The 18,460-nt window shown below is 37.6% G+C and overlaps 1 protein-coding gene and 1 long non-coding RNA gene across 3 annotated transcripts; both read left to right on the forward strand.

Annotated features, from left to right (window-relative positions):
* The first annotated feature begins 6,301 nt into the window (after positions 1-6,301).
* LOC126811662 (probable serine/threonine-protein kinase fhkB) lies at positions 6,302-12,938 on the forward strand. 2 transcript variants are annotated; one of them, XM_050537474.2, is made up of 5 exons: positions 6,302-6,394; positions 7,950-8,006; positions 8,307-8,639; positions 9,300-9,390; positions 9,758-12,938. In XM_050537474.2, the coding sequence occupies exons 2-5, from the start codon at positions 7,961-7,963 to the stop codon at positions 10,404-10,406; spliced, it is 1,119 nt and encodes a 372-aa protein (XP_050393431.1). In that variant the 5' UTR covers positions 6,302-6,394; positions 7,950-7,960; the 3' UTR covers positions 10,407-12,938. The 2 variants fall into 2 exon arrangements, with proteins under 2 accessions (XP_050393431.1, XP_050393433.1); XM_050537476.2 differs by lacking the exon at positions 6,302-6,394 and adding an exon at positions 7,782-7,856.
* Positions 12,939-15,658: 2,720 nt separating this feature from the next.
* LOC130010952 (uncharacterized) lies at positions 15,659-18,112 on the forward strand. Its single transcript, XR_008786250.1, has 3 exons — positions 15,659-15,850; positions 16,595-16,834; positions 17,830-18,112. It is a non-coding gene; the product is annotated as an uncharacterized LOC130010952 (long non-coding RNA).
* The last annotated feature ends 348 nt before the right edge of the window (positions 18,113-18,460 follow it).

Genomic DNA, 18,460 nt, shown 5'->3' on the forward strand with positions numbered 1-18,460 from the left:
TAATATATTATGTCAACATAATGACTCCCCCCCCCCCTCACACACACACGCACACACCCCCCACAAATCAAAACAGTTGTCCAGGGGCACCAAAAACACTTATTTATAGATGGGCAGTCTTAGAAATTTATGTTTTATTAATATATTACGTCAATATAATGACATCTCCCCCCCCCCATTGTAGACATTTGACCCCCTATATCTCGAAAACGCCCCCTCAAACGCCTGATCACCACCCAAATTCGGAATCTACGCAAAAAACTGGTCTAGTAAAAATTGGTCTCATAAATTCACAGCTCGGGTGGCGATTCCCCCCCCCCCCCTTCAGACACCGGACTACTATAGATTACCGGTGTAGTTCTAGAGATTGGGGGCCTGTAGGAAATAATGGCCCCAAATATTCTCGAGTTTCTGTAGTGCAAACCCTATAATTTTTCCTACAGATTTATGCTAAATTTTCTATATAAAAATACTTAAGTATACTATACTATTCAAAAAAAGCAGGGGATATTTGATTTTTAAGTGTTATTAAAGTCACCTAATGAAACTGACGAAGAAACAAATGACAAAATGAAATGAAGTTCACATTCATCGATTTATTCCAAATGATCGTTAGACTAAGTAAGGCACAGACTGACCATTATAAGGGTAAAATGATACCCGGGGTCAAACAGCAAAGTTACCACAGCATCACAACCAAGTCAGTAACGGGTAAATCCTCCTCTGTTTGCCAAACAAGCATTGATCCGACGTGGCATACTCCTAATGAGACGTCTAAGGTCATTTTGGTCCAGATTGTCCCATTCCTGTTGCAACGCAGCAGCAAGTTCTTGGACATTGGCAGGACGTTGTTGACGTTGACGTAACCTCTGTCCAAGCATTTCCCAGACATGCTCGATGGGGGAGAGGTCGGGACTCAGTGCTGGCCAAGGTAATGTGGTGATGTTCTGTTGTTTGAGGTAACCTGTAACGATCCTGGCCCTGTGACATCTTGCGTTGTCATCCTGGAAGATGAAACGGCGGCCATGACGTCGTGCGAACGGCACAACATGGACTGCCAAGATGTTGTCCCGGTAGTACTGGCCTGCAACACGCCCTGCAACAACATGTAAAGCCGTTCTTCCAGCAACAGTGATGCCTCCCCACACCATAACAGAACCACCCCCAAATCGATCATGTCTGATGACGTTAACGTCTTGGAAGCGCTCGTTTCGACGACGCCACACCCTCCTACGTCTGTCCAAAAAATCAACAGTGAACCTTGACTCATCTGAAAACATCACATTGCTCCAGCGTCGATTATCCCAGTGTTGACGATCCCTACACCAACGACGTCTTGCCTGAATGTGATGATCTCTCAAACAAGGGATCACGCGAGGACGTCGGGCGCGAAGGTGACCCCTATCCAGTCGATTCCGAATCGTCTGGCCACTCACTCTCACACCAGTGTCTGTTTGAAGACGAGCGCTGATCTGATTTGCTGTGATGACACGATTTCTCAAGGCCAAGGTACGGATAAATCGATCCTGGGCTTGAGTTGTCGCCCTTGGTCGACCTGAGCGTGGTCTGTCCTGTACAGATTGTGTATCACGGTATCTGGACCATAGCCTGCTTATGACAGACTGAGAAACATTCATCGTCCGCGCCACAACCGCCTGTGTTTTGCCGATCTGTAGCATGCCAAGGGCACGTAACCTTTCATTTTGGGTAAGCCGACGCATATCAAAATTTGTTTTCTGGTCACTAAAACAATTAAACTGATGTTTCCACCCTGGAATTCAATGCCACAATGACTGTAACATTCAAAGTCAGAGTCGTGCAAATCTTGGGTTGGACCCCCATGATGATCCCAAGCATCACCTGCATTCCATGCGGTAGCTATTGGTGCGTTTGGGCGTCACATGTAACTGGAAATGTTTCTTCTGTTAGGTTCTATAGTGACTTTTTTCGTAGTCATTTGCATATTTTAGTATTATGCCCCCAAAATCAAATATCCCCTACTTTTTTTGAATAGTATATAAGTAATACATTCTAGTTATATTAATTAATTAATCACCCGTCTTCATTAGCCCAGGTTAGGAGCAGAAAAGTAGGACATTAAACCCCATTTCATTTCATTTCTTTAATTAATCAAGTTTTGTGAACAGACTGCACTGTTGTCCAACTTTTTTTAAATTTCTTGTTAATACTATTTTTATGAAGTTGTTATACATGTATATTGAATTAAAAATTTTAAAATTCAGCCAATGACCAAACAGTCTTCTCTTGGATTAACCTTATTCAGTCCATTAGCTAACGGATAATGAGATTGATTTTCCAGCACCAGAAATTTAACGGACCGTTAACAAACAACACGTTAGCAAGATACCGATCCGTTAAAGTTTCACGGATCGTTAAAGTAACTAAGATTTGAGCAACCGGGCCCTAGAGGATGTCGGAATAGGAAACTGGATATGGGCCTTTAAAACCCCAACAATATTATAAATTTCAATTATGTCAAAAGTGATCATATTGGTGGAAGAAAGTACGAAATTAATAATCAAAGCTCTCAAAAAATCCAACCTTCGATGTATATGATATAACGCATAAATTGTAATATACTATACCAGACACAATCTTATGTTGTTGCATTATAATTGTAGATATTTTAGTAAATATGACACAGTCACATCCTGTCGTCATTAATGCGAATACTTTATACATTTAAATTTATTGAGGTTATATACAACCATTAGTGTTAATTTTGAATTGTTATTTGTTTCCTTCCTGTATCTCCCGTTTGTCACGATGAAGCATCACTATTCAGATTTATGTCATATCAGTGTTAAACCACACTGTTTCATATTTGATTATGGATTTTAACTTTGACTATCTTTTAGAATCAGGGAGGCACGGTGGCTTAGTGAGTAAGACGCTTCTCGCTAGTCGGGAGGTCGCAGGTTCAATCCCTGTGTTAGCCGAGAAACTTTCTAGTCCTTCGGATGAGACGAAAAACCGAGAATTTAGAAAAATGAATATGACGATTGGCTTTCATTTTGAATTGCATATTATATAAAATAGATTATGTAATATCTGATGGTCACGTTGTGCCTGGTCATTAATAAAGTTACAGTTCAACCAGATGTAAAAATGAAATGGGGCTTAACGTCCTACTGTTCTGCTCCGACTTTGCTAATTACGACGGACATACACTATTAGTCCCTAGGCTGAAGGAGGAATCGCCACCTGAGCTCTGGATTTATGAGACCAAGTTTTTCTAGACCAGTTTTTTGCGTAGATTCCAAATCTGTATGGTGATCAAGCATTTGAGGGCGAATCTTTAAATAAGTGTATATAATGCCCCTGGACAGCTGTTTTGAGAAGGTGGAGTGAGGGGTGCAGGTGTGCGTGTGTGGAAGTAAGGTGTGTGTAGGGTGGGGTGGGGGATAAAATTGGCGGGAAATGAGTTTACGTTGCTATAAATCAGTATTTGCACTTTCTATCTTTTCTTCTTTGTATTCAATATTATTTGTTTATCCTCTGTTTTTGTGGTGAATGGAACGTATGCCCTAACTTTATAGTCAATGTACCTCAATTCTTTTCAACGCTTAAATTGTTTCTCATTATAACATAGACCATTTAGTTTAAGACTACCTGGCTGGGTTGTATTCCTGATTGTTTGTTTTCAATTTCGAGTGAAGTCTGTATCACTAAAAGCCCGGGACTGTATGGCGCCGGGGGTTGGATGGCTGAATGGTTAGCACGTGAGTGCTGTATCATAAAGTCTGTCATTGAGTCAACTGGCGTGGTTTCGAATCCCCGGTTGTACGTGACAAGGAGTAGGGTCGCCTGTCCAACTTCGTGGGTTTTCTCCGGGTCCTCCGGTTTCCTCCCACTGCTAAAGACCCCTATGCGCAAGCGAATTATGGAAATAAAATTGAACCATGTGTTAGTCCCGAAATGACCTGGTTTGTGTCGAGTGGACGTTAAACCCCATTTCTCTCTCTCTCTCTCTCTGTATGGCGCCGATCCAGATCCATTCCCTTAATCTGATATGTACGTTTGTTTGTGGTTTTTGCGTATTGTGTCTTGTCCGTAGATTCGTTTTGTGTAATAGTATGTTTTTGTTAATATAATTATAACATGATCATCATTATGTCAACATAATCACATTTTCCCCCAATTGTAGACACCGAACCCCCATTATCCCTCACCCCCCCCCCCCAAACGCCTCATCACCACACAGATTCGGGGGGACCCCGGGGGGGGGGGGCTGCAAAATGTTTCGCCCCCCTGTGAAAAAATTTTTACAGCCCCCCTAAGAACACTTTCCGTCCCCCTTGTTGCTCTGAGCTAGTTACGGCCCTGGAAATGAGGCTTAACCTCCTGCCAAGCAGGCAAATTCGCCATGCATTCTGCTATGAGAGAAAATAATTGCCCGTATAGAGGTGTTTTCGCCTACTATATCTAGAATTCCATGTACCGGGAAGTTTAACCCAATTTGATAACAACATCACCCACTCAATATAAACTAGATAATTCCGGTTGAATCATTACATGACTGTATGTCTTTAGTTCAAGCAGGGGTGCTCGCGAGCAGTGGGTGGAGGGTGTGTGTGGGGGGGGGGGGGGCGGAGGCCCCGGAGGAACTCATTAAATTAGGCAGGCGACCCGACTCGCAATGTAGAAGAACCAGGTAGTAACAACAACCGCCGACATTAGGAAGTTAAAACGCAGACGTTAGACCCCCAACACTCTTTATAACATCTGTGATTAGAAGAAAATAACTCATTAATAAATTAATTGTTAGTTTATTACAGCACAAAAACTAGAATCTGTACACAATCAAGACGTTTTGAGTTATTAGTTTAATTTTGAACTTTTGACCTTTATTATTTAAGTTATTTGTAATGAGAAGGAAATATCAATTAACATACAAATATTTTCCAATATAAACTAAACCCATCATCAAGGCAAATTAATCAAAACAGAAAATCAAAAACTCGGCCCACAGTCTAATACCGCTTTCATAATACACAACCCAGTTCCCTACCGTGCGCTAGCCTGGAGGTCGGGTGTTAGATCCCTGCATTGCCGAGAAAGTTCATCCAGATTTTCCGGCGTGGTTCCCCCTTGTCAGTGATGCAGGACGGAGGGCCTGACAAGGACAGCTGTCTAGTCCTTCGGATGAGACGAAAAACCGAGGCCCCGTGTATACATTTGAATGCACGTAAAAGATCCCTTGGCAGTTGGAATTCGATATAAGAGTAGGCGATAGTGCCGCTGCCCGGGCAAAATTTCCCTCATAGCACACTGTATGGCGTATGCCCGTCTTCATTAGCCCAGGTTAGGAGCAGAACAGTAGGACGTTAAACCCCATTTCATTTCCCTACCGTGCACTGTCGAGTAATAGCGTCCTTTGGCAAGCGGCACAGACACAGCAGCACGTATCAAACAACTTTCACATGGAAAAGGTCCGTATAAAATCGTCGTCTTTTTACCGTCATTTTTCCTACTTTTAGGCGCTGAAATGTTGTGTCATAGCATCTTTATGAATCGAGGTGTATAGAACACGAAGGTGTATACATGATGTGGTAAAACATGACTGGAATTTTATCATTGAAAAAGCGCCACAATGGTGAAAATCTCAACTCATACGTACGCGGCGCGAAAATCTGCCAAAACTCTAAAACTACGAGCGTACATTGATGCAACATATCATACAGGTGGGACAAATTCCGATCGGCAAAAGTCTCTAATGATATATGATTTTTACCTGTCACGTTGTATAACATAATTCATATTTAACACCTGTTTATCTAAACAGGTCAACACAATTTGAGTAATAGTTAGATAAAATTAAAGTCTCGATGCGTCAATTTAAGCAAAATGCATCCCTTGTGAAAGATGAATCTCTAGTAGGAATATCAGTCCAGAAATGATTCAATGCCCTCCAGTATTTACAAAGTGAATTTAAATTTCATCGATCTATGCCGTTCATTATTATAAGCCGGTAGGTTATTATGATCATGTTTTATGAAATGAAATGAAATGGGGTTTAACGTTCTACTGTTCTGCTCCGAACTGGGCTAATGAAAACGGGCATACGCCATACAGTGTGCTATGAGGGAAATTTTGCCCGGACAGAGGTACTACGGACTACTAATCAAACAGCGTGGAATTAGCTGTGAGAAATTTAATTTGAAATTTTAGCGAAAATTGCAGACGACGCACTGTTACTCTAAATAATATTACCCCGGTTTACATCTTCAAATGCATAACTACGTCATAGTATATTGAATTTATATCCTTGTAAATGTAAAAATAAAGGAAGTTGAATAGATAAAGTTTGATATTTATGGTTGTAGATATTCACACATCGAAAGATTATCAGGCAGCACATATAGCTAACAATGTAAGTACATGTTATTATATTAAGGTAAATTTGTACAACAAATAAATGAACCAATTAACCAGATGAAGAACTCGGAATGCATGAGTCGCTATAATATCAGTGTAAGGTTTCCGATCTGTTCACTCACTGCATTGAGCACGCAGTTGTGCTACCAAGCGATCTCATTGCTAGTGGGAGTGGCACACTCCTAACTTTGTCGATGTTCATGCTAAATCTGAAAAGCACCAATGAAGAAGACTTTTTTTTTCATTTTAATAATAGGAATAAGATGAAATAGAATAAATATTGATGCTTAACAAATAAAGATATCGGATTATACATTGTCTTAATTTAGAAATTACATGTAGAAGTTAGACGATTAGAATTCATAATAATATACTATACCGCCGTAATTTACTAGAGATAAAATCGCTAATACACATTGAAACGAAATTATATTTTAAAAACACATTCAGTATACAGGGTAGGGAACTGAAATCATTTGATAATGATGTGTGCAGTGTTCATTATAAAATGTTTAGAGAGAGAGAGAGAGGAATGGGGTTTAACGTCCACTCGACACAAACTAGCTCATTTCGGGACCAACACATGGTTCAATTTTATTTCAATAATTCGCTTGCGCGTAGGAGTCTTTAGCAGTGGGAGGAAACCGGAGGACCCGGAGAAAACCCATGAGATTGGACAGGCGACAAAATGTTTAGACTAGAAGCATTAAATTGAAGGGATGAAATATGTAGATATTCTAATAGCTTAAACTCTGCTATTGAATAACAAGTATTATTTATCATTCGATAACGTCGATTACTATACACAGAAGTTATCTTCGTAGCATCAAGAATTAGAGTTTCCATATTTTGTATTTGGGAAACAGGGAGGTTTAGAAAAATCAATAATTTGTAGATGCCCAAAATATAGCATGTTTTTGTAAAAAAATAAACATATTCCTACTTTAAACATACATTATGCAAGAGCTAAATCTGCCTATTGCAGGTCTTTCTTTAGGCATGAAATGTTATATTTATTAACAAAACAAGACCATAATCGACTCTCGATGGCATCGCATACTCGAGATTTTAACTAGATTGAAACGGTTCGCCATTTAAAAAATTAATTTAAAAATGGAAAAGCGGGGCTAAGACCCGACTATACCAGTGCCGTGGTTATCGCTGTGCATACATCTTGTCAAAACTACAAACAATGATAACTTGGCTGAGAATGAAGTAATTTGAATGAAATTTTCAACATTTTCTTATTTTATCATCTATTTCTGAATTATTATAGCAAGAATGGCCAACTCTTTATTAAACTCTTAACTAATGTATCTTTAACATTGCGTTTTCTGTTCATTTGATATGTGTAATTTATTTCCTCGTTATACACGAACAATAAGCAATAACGTATCTGTAGACTATTTGAAGTCAGGTGAACTCCTTCTTTACGTATATAATAACAGCCAACAGGGGTATGTATAGTGTTATAATGTGTTATGGGCTATAAATTCGAGTCAATATTTTTAATATTTTGCTGTGTAATATACGAATTGAATTTGTTGCAGTATCAAGTAAAATGGTCACAATATTTGCCGTGTTTCTTCTGCTACCAATGAGTACAGGTTTGTTAATTGTTAAACTGTTGTACAGAAGCTATGGACTATTCCTCATAACATAAAAAGATATGATATACATAAGAAATATTTATGATTCTGTAATTTCAAATGATTAATCATATATACAGTAGATTGGTATTTGAGTGGATAATTTTAAACTTTTACTCCGAAAATTCTTCATTAATATTATACAAATCTAATATTAACACTTAATTTAGATATACTTGTTATTACATATGTTCATTAGTAAATATTTCTTTATCTGATGGCTCGTGAGTAATTGTATAAAATCAATCTTTTTAATAGGATTGGACAGCTATGCTTGTAAGGGAACAAGTGATGAAAGTGGCCAGCACAGCCTATCTTGTAAAAGAAGAAGTAGGATTAACATTATTAGGGGTCTCTATGGCTTCAAATATTCATCGGACTTGTGCAGCAGAGATTGTTCTTATCAGTCTAGATATTGTGATTGTAGTTTAGGTTTTAATCGTACAGTCGAGTCAGATCTTATAAATTCGTGTAATGGGAAGAATACATGCAGCTTTCGACCACCAAACTCATATTATGATCGTTGCTACAATATAAGTAAATACTATGATAATTATACATATTCCTACATAGAGTATGTATGTTCGACAGGTAAAGTTTAACTTTGTTATAGAGAAATAATGAGAGAAATGGAGTTTAACGTCCAAACCTCACAAAATCTGTCAGTTTGGGACTATCGTATGGTTCAATTTTATTTCAATAACTCGTAGGGGTCTTTATCAGTGGGAGGATTATACATATTCTTAGATACTGTAAGAATGTTTGGGAGGTAACATTTAGCTTCGAGCTCTAGCTTGCCGGTCACCTTTACCATACGGCCGTGGTTTCGATCAGAAAATAACCTACATATAAGATAAACGTGTCTGCGATATCACCCTCGGTACAAGAGGACGTTAAACACCATGAACAACAACACCATAACTAATAGTTAGGTTGAAGGAAATTTCGGTTTATATTTGTTGGAATGAAACATATCGCTATTCAAATTGATTTGGATTACTACAGACCCAAACTGTACAACTTTGTTTTTCTAGCAACATATAATCTCAGAATACTGATTAAAGTCTACCTAAATATGCAACGTTTCCTCTCTCTCAAATAGTACCAATAGCGTTTGATTGCCACTTGACAACATGCTTCTTTATTTTTACAAGGCACTGGTGCATTGCGTTTATTACCCCAATGATAAGTATACTACAACTGTTCGGCGTTGATAAGTGTTATAATTATAGTGATATATATGTTTTGTAGATATTGTAGATGAGCCTGTTTTTACTGTAAGCTTCTTGACAATTATCTTTTTGATATTTTCCTCCGTTGCTGTTTGTATCCTATTAAAACGGTAAGGTTAATATTTTTATAATTCTAAAGTCACTAACCCAATAGGTTGGTCGGACATTTAAAAAAAAATGTTATAAAATCGTCGACAGTAATGGCAGTGTACAATTCGCCAACGATTATGGGCGAGTGACTAACATGTTTGTTGTACTGTAGACAATCCACGTCACTATTTGTCGTCTTCAGAGGAAGTACTGCCGGTCTCTAGTCAGTTATTTAAAACAATAGATTTCCTTTTCGCATTATTTCCACTATAGTTACAATTTGTTGACCCAATTCTATTAGATATGTATAATCAGTGAACGTCTATACTGCTCTTTAATTATTTTACACATCTGTTTGTTACAGACTTGCTTTATATTTCATTGCAGAAAACAAATTAGGGACAAACACAGGTCAAGAGTCCGCAATCTAGAAAATGAAGCACCACGCCGTGGTTACAATAGTGCTATTTCAAGGAACGATAATTCTCCATCTGTAAGCGTGGTTAAATCAGACGTTAAAAATCATTTACATGCTATCAATAAGGATAACTCAATGGCAACCGGTAACACGTATAACCACATGGGGCAAATGGGTGGTGATTACAACCATTTACATGCTAATAACAACAGTCCTCCTGTCGATGAACAGTCGGGTGGAGCATATAATCATCTTGGTATGGTGAATTTTAAGACACACAATTCAGATTACAATCATCTGAATGGTTTAGCACGTCATAACAGCGTTTCAGAAGAGGTTTACAATGCTAACTACAACCATCTTGGTGACGTAAAGAATGAGATTCCAAAGGCTTATTATAACCACCTAGACAAAAACAAGAAGATTGAGATTTCCAATGAGGACTACAACCATATAGGGGGCATAACCAACGAGAGGACTGGTGATAGCTACCGCCATCTTGATAATGTTAATGAACACGTGGTAAATAAAGCCGATTCCAACGACATTGTAGCGTACGAACTAGCTAAAAATAGCGGTTTACATGTCCGGACTGAACAAGCACCAGATGCTGTTTAGTACGAGATAGCTGACGATGAAGGGGAGATAACTCCAATATTTCTGAACAACAATCTAACTATGAAAATATTCCCATTTCGGGTCATCAAACTTGTGGGTAATTTCAGAACTAATGTTCATACAATTGCTAACAAACATTATTCAGTATTGTTATTCGGTATAATTATAGTTTGTCCATGATAAACCACTGTGTACAACGTACAAACCATGACATTCTAGTCGAGTGTATCGTGCTCTACTACCTCATCCCAGGTAGTAATTGAAATTAAAATATAAAATGCTTTATTATTTTTAATATAGTCTATTTTTATATGGAGATACATAATGACATTTTTTTTTTCATTTTGTTGAAATTATAGTTTTTCATTTCATTTTGATAACTGGTGACATGTTTTTTATATATTTATACTCTTCAAAAAAAGTAGGGGATATTCAGAAATAATACAAATCTGCGGAAATGCACTGCTGTTTTTATTAGAGGTAACCAGTGTATGTTAATAACAGGCCAATTGCCTACACATGAACATAAACAGTTCATATGGGCGGCTTATTTGACGGCCCCATTTCACTCGCAAAGAGATACACCGTCAAAAGTGAAAATCGACGTTTTTGATTTTTGTCTTAATAATGAGTAATTGCTCCACCAATCCTCAAACATTCAGCAATTCGTCGTGGCAGTTTTCATCAACCCTTCCTTGAAGTGTCAAATTTGACATTGAACCCCTCCCACGTGTATGGCGCTATTGTGTGTCGCATGTGCAGCTCAGTGGTTCTGTTGGGGCGATAAGTTCTTCATCTGTGAACATACTCTCAAAGCATGTCAAGTGTCATGACTATTTATCATATCACAGCCTGCATAGGTATTTGCATTTCAATATCCCCTACTTTTTTGAAGACTATATATTGAAGTAATAGTTTGTTCATTTCACGTGTCTATGAATATAAAAAGTAAAAAATATAAAATGTTATAATATTTTTCCGTCTTCAGTAGCAGGGGCGTATGTCGTTATACATGTTTTCATTAATATTAGTTTAAAATATTACTGTTATAGTTTGTTGACATGGCCATAACTGGAAGTAAGCTATAATTGTAATTCAATATATTATTGAAAGTAAAATATAAAATGTTTATTATGTCTAATATAATACTAATATAGGTTATTTTGAAATTAAAGTGCGTTGGCCGAGAAAGTTCATCCCGATTTTCCGGCGTGGTTCCCCTTGTCAGTGATGCAAGGACAGCTGTCTAGTCATTCGGATGGGACGAAAAACCGAGGTCCAGTGTACACATTGGCGTGCACGTAAAAGATCCCTTGACAGTTGGAATTCGATATAAGAGTAGGTCATAGTGCCACTGTCCGGGCAAAATTTCCCTCATAGTACACTGTATTGCGTGTGCCCGTCTTCATTGGCCCAGTTCGGAGCAGAACAGTAGGACGTTAAACCCCATTTCATTTCATTTCATTTTTTTTAAATTAAAGTATAAAGTTATGGACTGTCCCCTTTATATGGTGACTAGCTTTTTGTAGGGATTTCCTGAAACCGATGTAGAATAACATCAGAATTGATAGAGACAATTAAGCCACCAGGCGTATCTCGCTGCTCTAAAACCCGAATGTTTGCCCTGGGACAGTCCTATTGCTGCTGTCAACCCTGAACTGACAAACGACAGTGGCAGATATATATAATTGAAAGTAAAATATAAGTTGCTTTATTATTTATCATATATTATTGCCCACGTAATGCTCATATGTTATTACAATTATATTTGTTAAATTTTATATGGCGATAGTTGAAAGTAAATAAAATGGCTTGCCTCCATGTTTCTAATCACAATATAACCATGGAATTATATACATGCATAGTTTGGGGAATGTGGCGTACCCTATACTAAACGGAATTGTATGATAATTGATGTTATATTCACACCATGGCTGCTGTACAATGATTATGGACTCTTAGTGTTGTCCTCCTATGTAAGCAGAGCCATCTCTATTATCATGTTTTTTTTGTACATTGTTCACTACTACCAAACCTTTATGTCTTCCCACCCCCTTTGATGGTTTCTAAATGATTATCTCTGATTGTATATAAATATATAAATGTTTGTTTTTGGTTCCATATTTTGTATATATATATCTTTATTGTTATACTATTGTTGTCATTCTTTCCCTGATAAAGACGGGAGAACCCTCGTCGAAACGTCGCTAGATATAAATCCTTTAAAGGAGCTAAATCACTAATATTTAGGACCTAGAATGGGTCTCAACGCATATAATAATGTAATCTGATTGCATATAAACGGATTTACACTCAATTGTTTATGAATTGACTCTAATTTGAAATCAGTTATGTCCAGCGAAATACGGCATCTTTCATTGATTTTTGTGGTTTCCAATTTATTGTATACTTAAATGTTCACTATCTTATATTGGTACTATATTATTGTTTGACTTGCGCTTGATATCGACACGAGCATACTTGCTGAAACGCCGCACTTTTAAATGTTATTGTTTTCATTAAAGCTGTATCTTTTTTATTATTCAATGTTTCTTATCATTAAGTGTCCCCCAAACACAATACGATAGCTCAGTGGTTCCCAACCTTTTGTTGGTTGCGACCCCATTTCAGCAACCATCATCTGATCTCGACAGCTCCAAGAAAAAGTCACTTTTTACCATGAAACCTCATTATTATTTACAGATTAAAATGTTGTAATAAGAGACTGAAGAAACAAATCGTGGGTGTGAGACGAGGAAAGGCGATTGGCAATGTGACAAGAGGTTTCTAGATCAATGATTTATATGCTTTGCCGGAAAACATGGCATGTTTTCAAAAGTTTCAGAGTAGTGCGCCACGACCCCACGAAAAGTGCTTCGCGACCCCAGGAATTAAAGGGATGTATAGGTTTCTGGTACTACACTCATAATACGTACATGTACAGGAGGGCCAGACAGAGTATACTAAGCTATTAACTCAAATGTTGTACAGGATAAAGATGTATTTACAGCAAATGAAATGGGGTTTAACGGGCTAATGAAGACGGGTAAACGCCATACAGTGTGCTAAGAGGGAAATTTTGCCTGGGCAGCGGCATTATGGCCTACTCTCATATCGAATTTTAACTGCCAGGGTATCTTTTACGTGCACGCCAATGTGTACAGGAGACTCGCTTTTTCGTCCCATCCGCACGACTAGACAGCTGCTGTCCCGCACCACTGACATGAGGAAACTACCTCGGAAAATCCCGATGAACTTTCTCGGCCAATGCAGGATCGAACACGCGACCTCCAGGCGTATTACCCACTTAACCACCGTTGCTCCCTATTTATAGCAAACCCATCACCAAACCCTTTTCTGTTTTTTTTTTCAAGTTTTACCATCATAAACCCATCAATAATACTATATTATATTCTATGAATTCTATTATATCGCAATTCAAATCCATTCAATTCTGCAATGTAGAGGAGCACATATTTACTGTATGTTATATAACTTATAAAGAAGCCGATTCCGTATAGACAAATATCAGATTAATGAATATAAGTATAAATAACAGAATTTAAATATTTAAAAATAACTGGGTTATTGTCTTTACACTTGAAAAGTTTTATTGCCAATACCGACCACTTAAATTAAGTGGATGAGAGATGTTAATATCAACAACATCTATATTAAAGAGACGTTACGTCTATTGAAACCAGACTAATTTGTTTTCATTGATTAACCAGCCTTCAATCATAGTAATTGTTGAATATGAATAATAATTTCGATATTTAACAGTTTAAGTTCTGCTACTTTGTAATATATTTGAACAATGTCCAGTTTGTATCACTCGATGTCACTATACACGTTATATTAATATTAACAACCAAATTAAGAATTAGAGTTTTCAAAAGCTGTATTTCAGAATTTTGTGGATTTGTAAGCGATTCAAAACATTTGTAGGTCTGTTTAGGTCTGTCTTTGTGGCAACTGGCGTGGTTTTGATTCCCCGGTTGTACGTGACAGGGAGTAGAGTCGCCTGTCCATCCTCGTGGGTTTTCTCGGGGTCCTCTGGTTTTCGTCCACTTCTAAAGACCCTATGCGCAAGCGCATCTCTATCTCTCTTTTATAAACTAATAACAATATTGCTACTTGCTACTTTAACATTATCTGTCTATTCTGCAACGTGTCAGTTACACCCTGGTTAAAAAGTACATGTTTATGTGAGGTCACACGAACTCTTTGTGATAATAGGAGTATGTATATTGTTATAATGTACTACGAGCTATAAATGCAAGCCATTGTTAACAACATTTTAGTATGTAATATACAAACTGAATTTGTTTCAGAATCAAAGACCATGGAAAACATATTTGCCGTGTTTCTTGTCATATCGATGACTACAGGTTTGTCAATATTATTTATATTGATTATACAGAAGTTATGGAGAGTACAGTTATTTAATTAATTAAGCTACGATATACAAATAAAATATATATGATTAAGTATATCAAATGATTGACCGTATAGATTGTGAATTGGTATTAACGCGGATACCCTTAAACGTGTTTATAAAAAATCGGTGCAATTTCATTAATATTTCACTAAAATTGTTTTAAAACAAGCCTTCACTAAGACAGGTGTCCCCGTCGTAATCTACACTTAGTACAAGCAGAAAATATTCCAGATCGAACTTAATCTAGGTTATGATGTGTTGAAACTACACGTTTCGTCGCTGTCTCCCAATTAGAATCGACGTCACTGAGCGCCGAAGTATTGACCGATGTGATAGCGTAGTGTTAATCGCTGAATTCAGTCTCTCAAATTCAAATCTACACCAAATTTTAAACATTTAACCTCAATTAAAAGCAGCTACTTATTTTAATAGAGTGTTTTGGGTCTGTGGTGTTTTATACCGCAATAGTTACACAAGATATTGGACATGTCAAAAACAATTTCAGAACCCCTGATAGTCCTGTGTAGTATCACATTCTGCAAATCTGTGGAGCTTTTTTTACAAGAGTTCCACAAGATATATCACATTTAGATATACTTCTCAATACGATCATCAATATTGTTTTCCCTGATGGCTAGTGAATAATTGTTTAATGCAATCTCTTTAACAGGTTTTCCGTGGTATTTTTGTACTGAACCAAGTGATGAGCACAACATATATTGTGAAGATGGAGACAGGATTAATATTAGTTTCGGTCAATATGGCTTTAAGTATGATGGTTGCAGTAGCAATTGTTCTGATTATTCTGATTTTTGTGATTGTAATTTTGACTTTAATCGTTCAGTCGATTTGTACCTTAAGAATTGGTGTAATGGGAAGGAGACATGCAACTTTCGAACACCTATGCCAAATTATGAAAGTTGCTACAAAAAGACGTCTTACAATAGAAGCGACATCTATAATGATTATGCATATTCCTACATAGAATATGAATGTTTGACAGGTAAAGCTTACCTTTGTTATAGAGAAATAATGAGAGCAATGTGGTTTAAAGTCCACTCCAGATAAACTATGTCATTTTTGGACTAAGGTGTGGTTCACTTTTATTTCAATAACTCGTAGGGGTCTTTATCAGTGGGAGGAAACCAAGCAAATAACATAATGATTATACATATTGCTATACATACTGTATGAATGTTTAGGAACCTAGCAAATAACATAATGATTATACATATTGCTATACATACTGTATGAATGTTTTGGAACCTAGCAAATAACATAATGATTATACATATTGCTATACATACTGTATGAATGTTTAGGATGTAACATTTAGCTTCTAGCTTTAGCTTAGTTCACCACTGACTTTCCTTTGTGGTTTCTATCTCTGGTGTGAGCGTGTGTGGCTTGGAGATGGGAGCGCCTTCTTAACGTCGTAGGATTACTCCAGTTTCCTCCCGCTTGAACGATCCCAGTTGATGCGTTAATTAAGATAATGAAAATAGTCTAAAAATAAGATAACTTATCTGGTCTGGAATATCGCCCTCGGTGGAAGCGGACGTTAAACGAAATGAAATGAAAATGAATCCCAATAGTTAGGTTGATTGCAATATACAAATAAATATTATTTTATAGTTTCAGTTACTGGATGTGAACATCTATGAATTATTGTAATAATCTTATCTTTATATGACCGTGCAGTTCTAAGCACAACCTTAATCTGTATCCAAATGTTGTTTTTTTTCAGCCACAACTACCTTACCAACCATAAAAACAAGGACTACAAGAGAACAAGATACACACGCCTTAATAATAACACGCCAGGTATATACGGATACACGTTCAATAAAGTCGACTAAACAAGCCAATTCTAGACCTCGGTCATCCACGGAATCTTATTTTGATGAAAATAAACCTGGAAGAACAGAAGCTGTCTTATATACAATAAACAACGCAAAGGCTGGTAACCATAATCAAGATGTCGGAGGTAATTTATAAATTCTCATATCATATTCTGTCCTTTTTCTGATTAATAGTTTTAATACAAAAGTTTGTTTTTTATGTTGACGTGTGTGGTATAAAATGTTCTAAAATAATGTGGGAGAACGCTAGATCGGAGACGGCCCTGCACACATGCCGTCATAATGTGGATTGTGCGTTAGGGCTAGCGCTAACCCAAACCCTGACCCTGGGCAAGCCTAACCTTTACCGTGACAATTACATCTCGAGACATTGATGAAATCTGAATAACCTCACACTTACTCAAACCCACAATCCACATGTGACGTCATATGTACTAAAATGTGCAGGATTGTCTCCGATCTAGCGTTCTCCCCTTACGTGCAACATCCCTCACTATCTGTTTTTAAATTGACCCCGATATAAGACGCCGAAAGTCCAGGTTCAAATTGTTTGGTATTTGGAAAGAAACGTATCACAATTCAAACAGATTTGGGTTACATCAGCCCCGGATTGGACAACTTAGTTTTACAGGTAGAATCTCATAATACTGGTGAAAGTCTACCTCTCTGTATACTCCAACTACGCAGTGTTGTTATTATATTGGGGATCACGGTGGCTAAGTGGGTAAGACGCAGGGTCGCTAGCCTGGAGGTCGGGTGTTCGATCCCTGCATTGGCCGAGAAAGTTCATCCAGATTTTCCGGTGTGGTTCTCCCTTGTCAGTGATGCAGGACAGAGGGGCTGACAAGGAAAGCTGTCTAGTCGTTCGGATGGGACGAAAAACCGAGATCCCGTGTACACATTGGCGTGCACGTAAAAGATCCATTGCCAGTTGGAATTCAATATAAGAGTAAGCCGTAGTACCGCAGTCCGTGCAAAATTTCCCTCATAGCACACTGTATGGCGCATGTCCGTCTTTATTAGCCCAATTCGGAGCAAAAAAGTAGGAGTTAAATCCCATTTCATTTCCTTTCATTTCATTTCTTGTAATTATACTGATATACATGTATATGTTTTGTAGATAAGGCTGTTATTGCTGAAATTGTCGTGTGGTGTATTCTTCTGGTCATATTTATCTTCACTGTTGTTGTTTTCATATTTAAACGGTAAGCTGCAATACTATATACCGGAAAACACCGGAAAACAACCGGAAAACACCGAAAAACAACCGAAAAACACCATTTTATACTGAATACCGGACAACACCGGAAAACACCCTAAATACCGGAAAACACCCTAAATACCGGAAAACACCCTAAATAGGTAACCCGGAGTCTGGTCCTCTGTGTGCGGTTTTGGACCAAGTGAGCACCGATGAAGGAAGGTCAAGGTCATTACGATGTTCGTTTTACAAATAGCCCCCCCCCCACCCCCCAAAATTCGAATTTTTCCGAAAAATTGGTTTTACAAAAAAACATTCTGTAGAAAATAATTTTACAGAGAAATTTGGGAGAAGAAATTGTTAAAAGAAATCTGAAAATAATTTTTTCTTTGACCGTAGGCGATCGCTCGCTTATGAACTTATTTCATCAGCGCTCACCTGGTCCAAAACCACACACGAGAACCAAACTCCGGGTTACTAAATAGCTACCGGAAAACTTAGAAGAGTAAACTGTGCCCGAGATTTTTTTAGAGAGCGCGCCGCTCCGGGA

Source organism: Patella vulgata, chromosome 2 (genome assembly GCF_932274485.2).
Source record: "Patella vulgata chromosome 2, xgPatVulg1.2, whole genome shotgun sequence".
Lineage (NCBI taxonomy): Eukaryota > Metazoa > Mollusca > Gastropoda > Patellidae > Patella > Patella vulgata.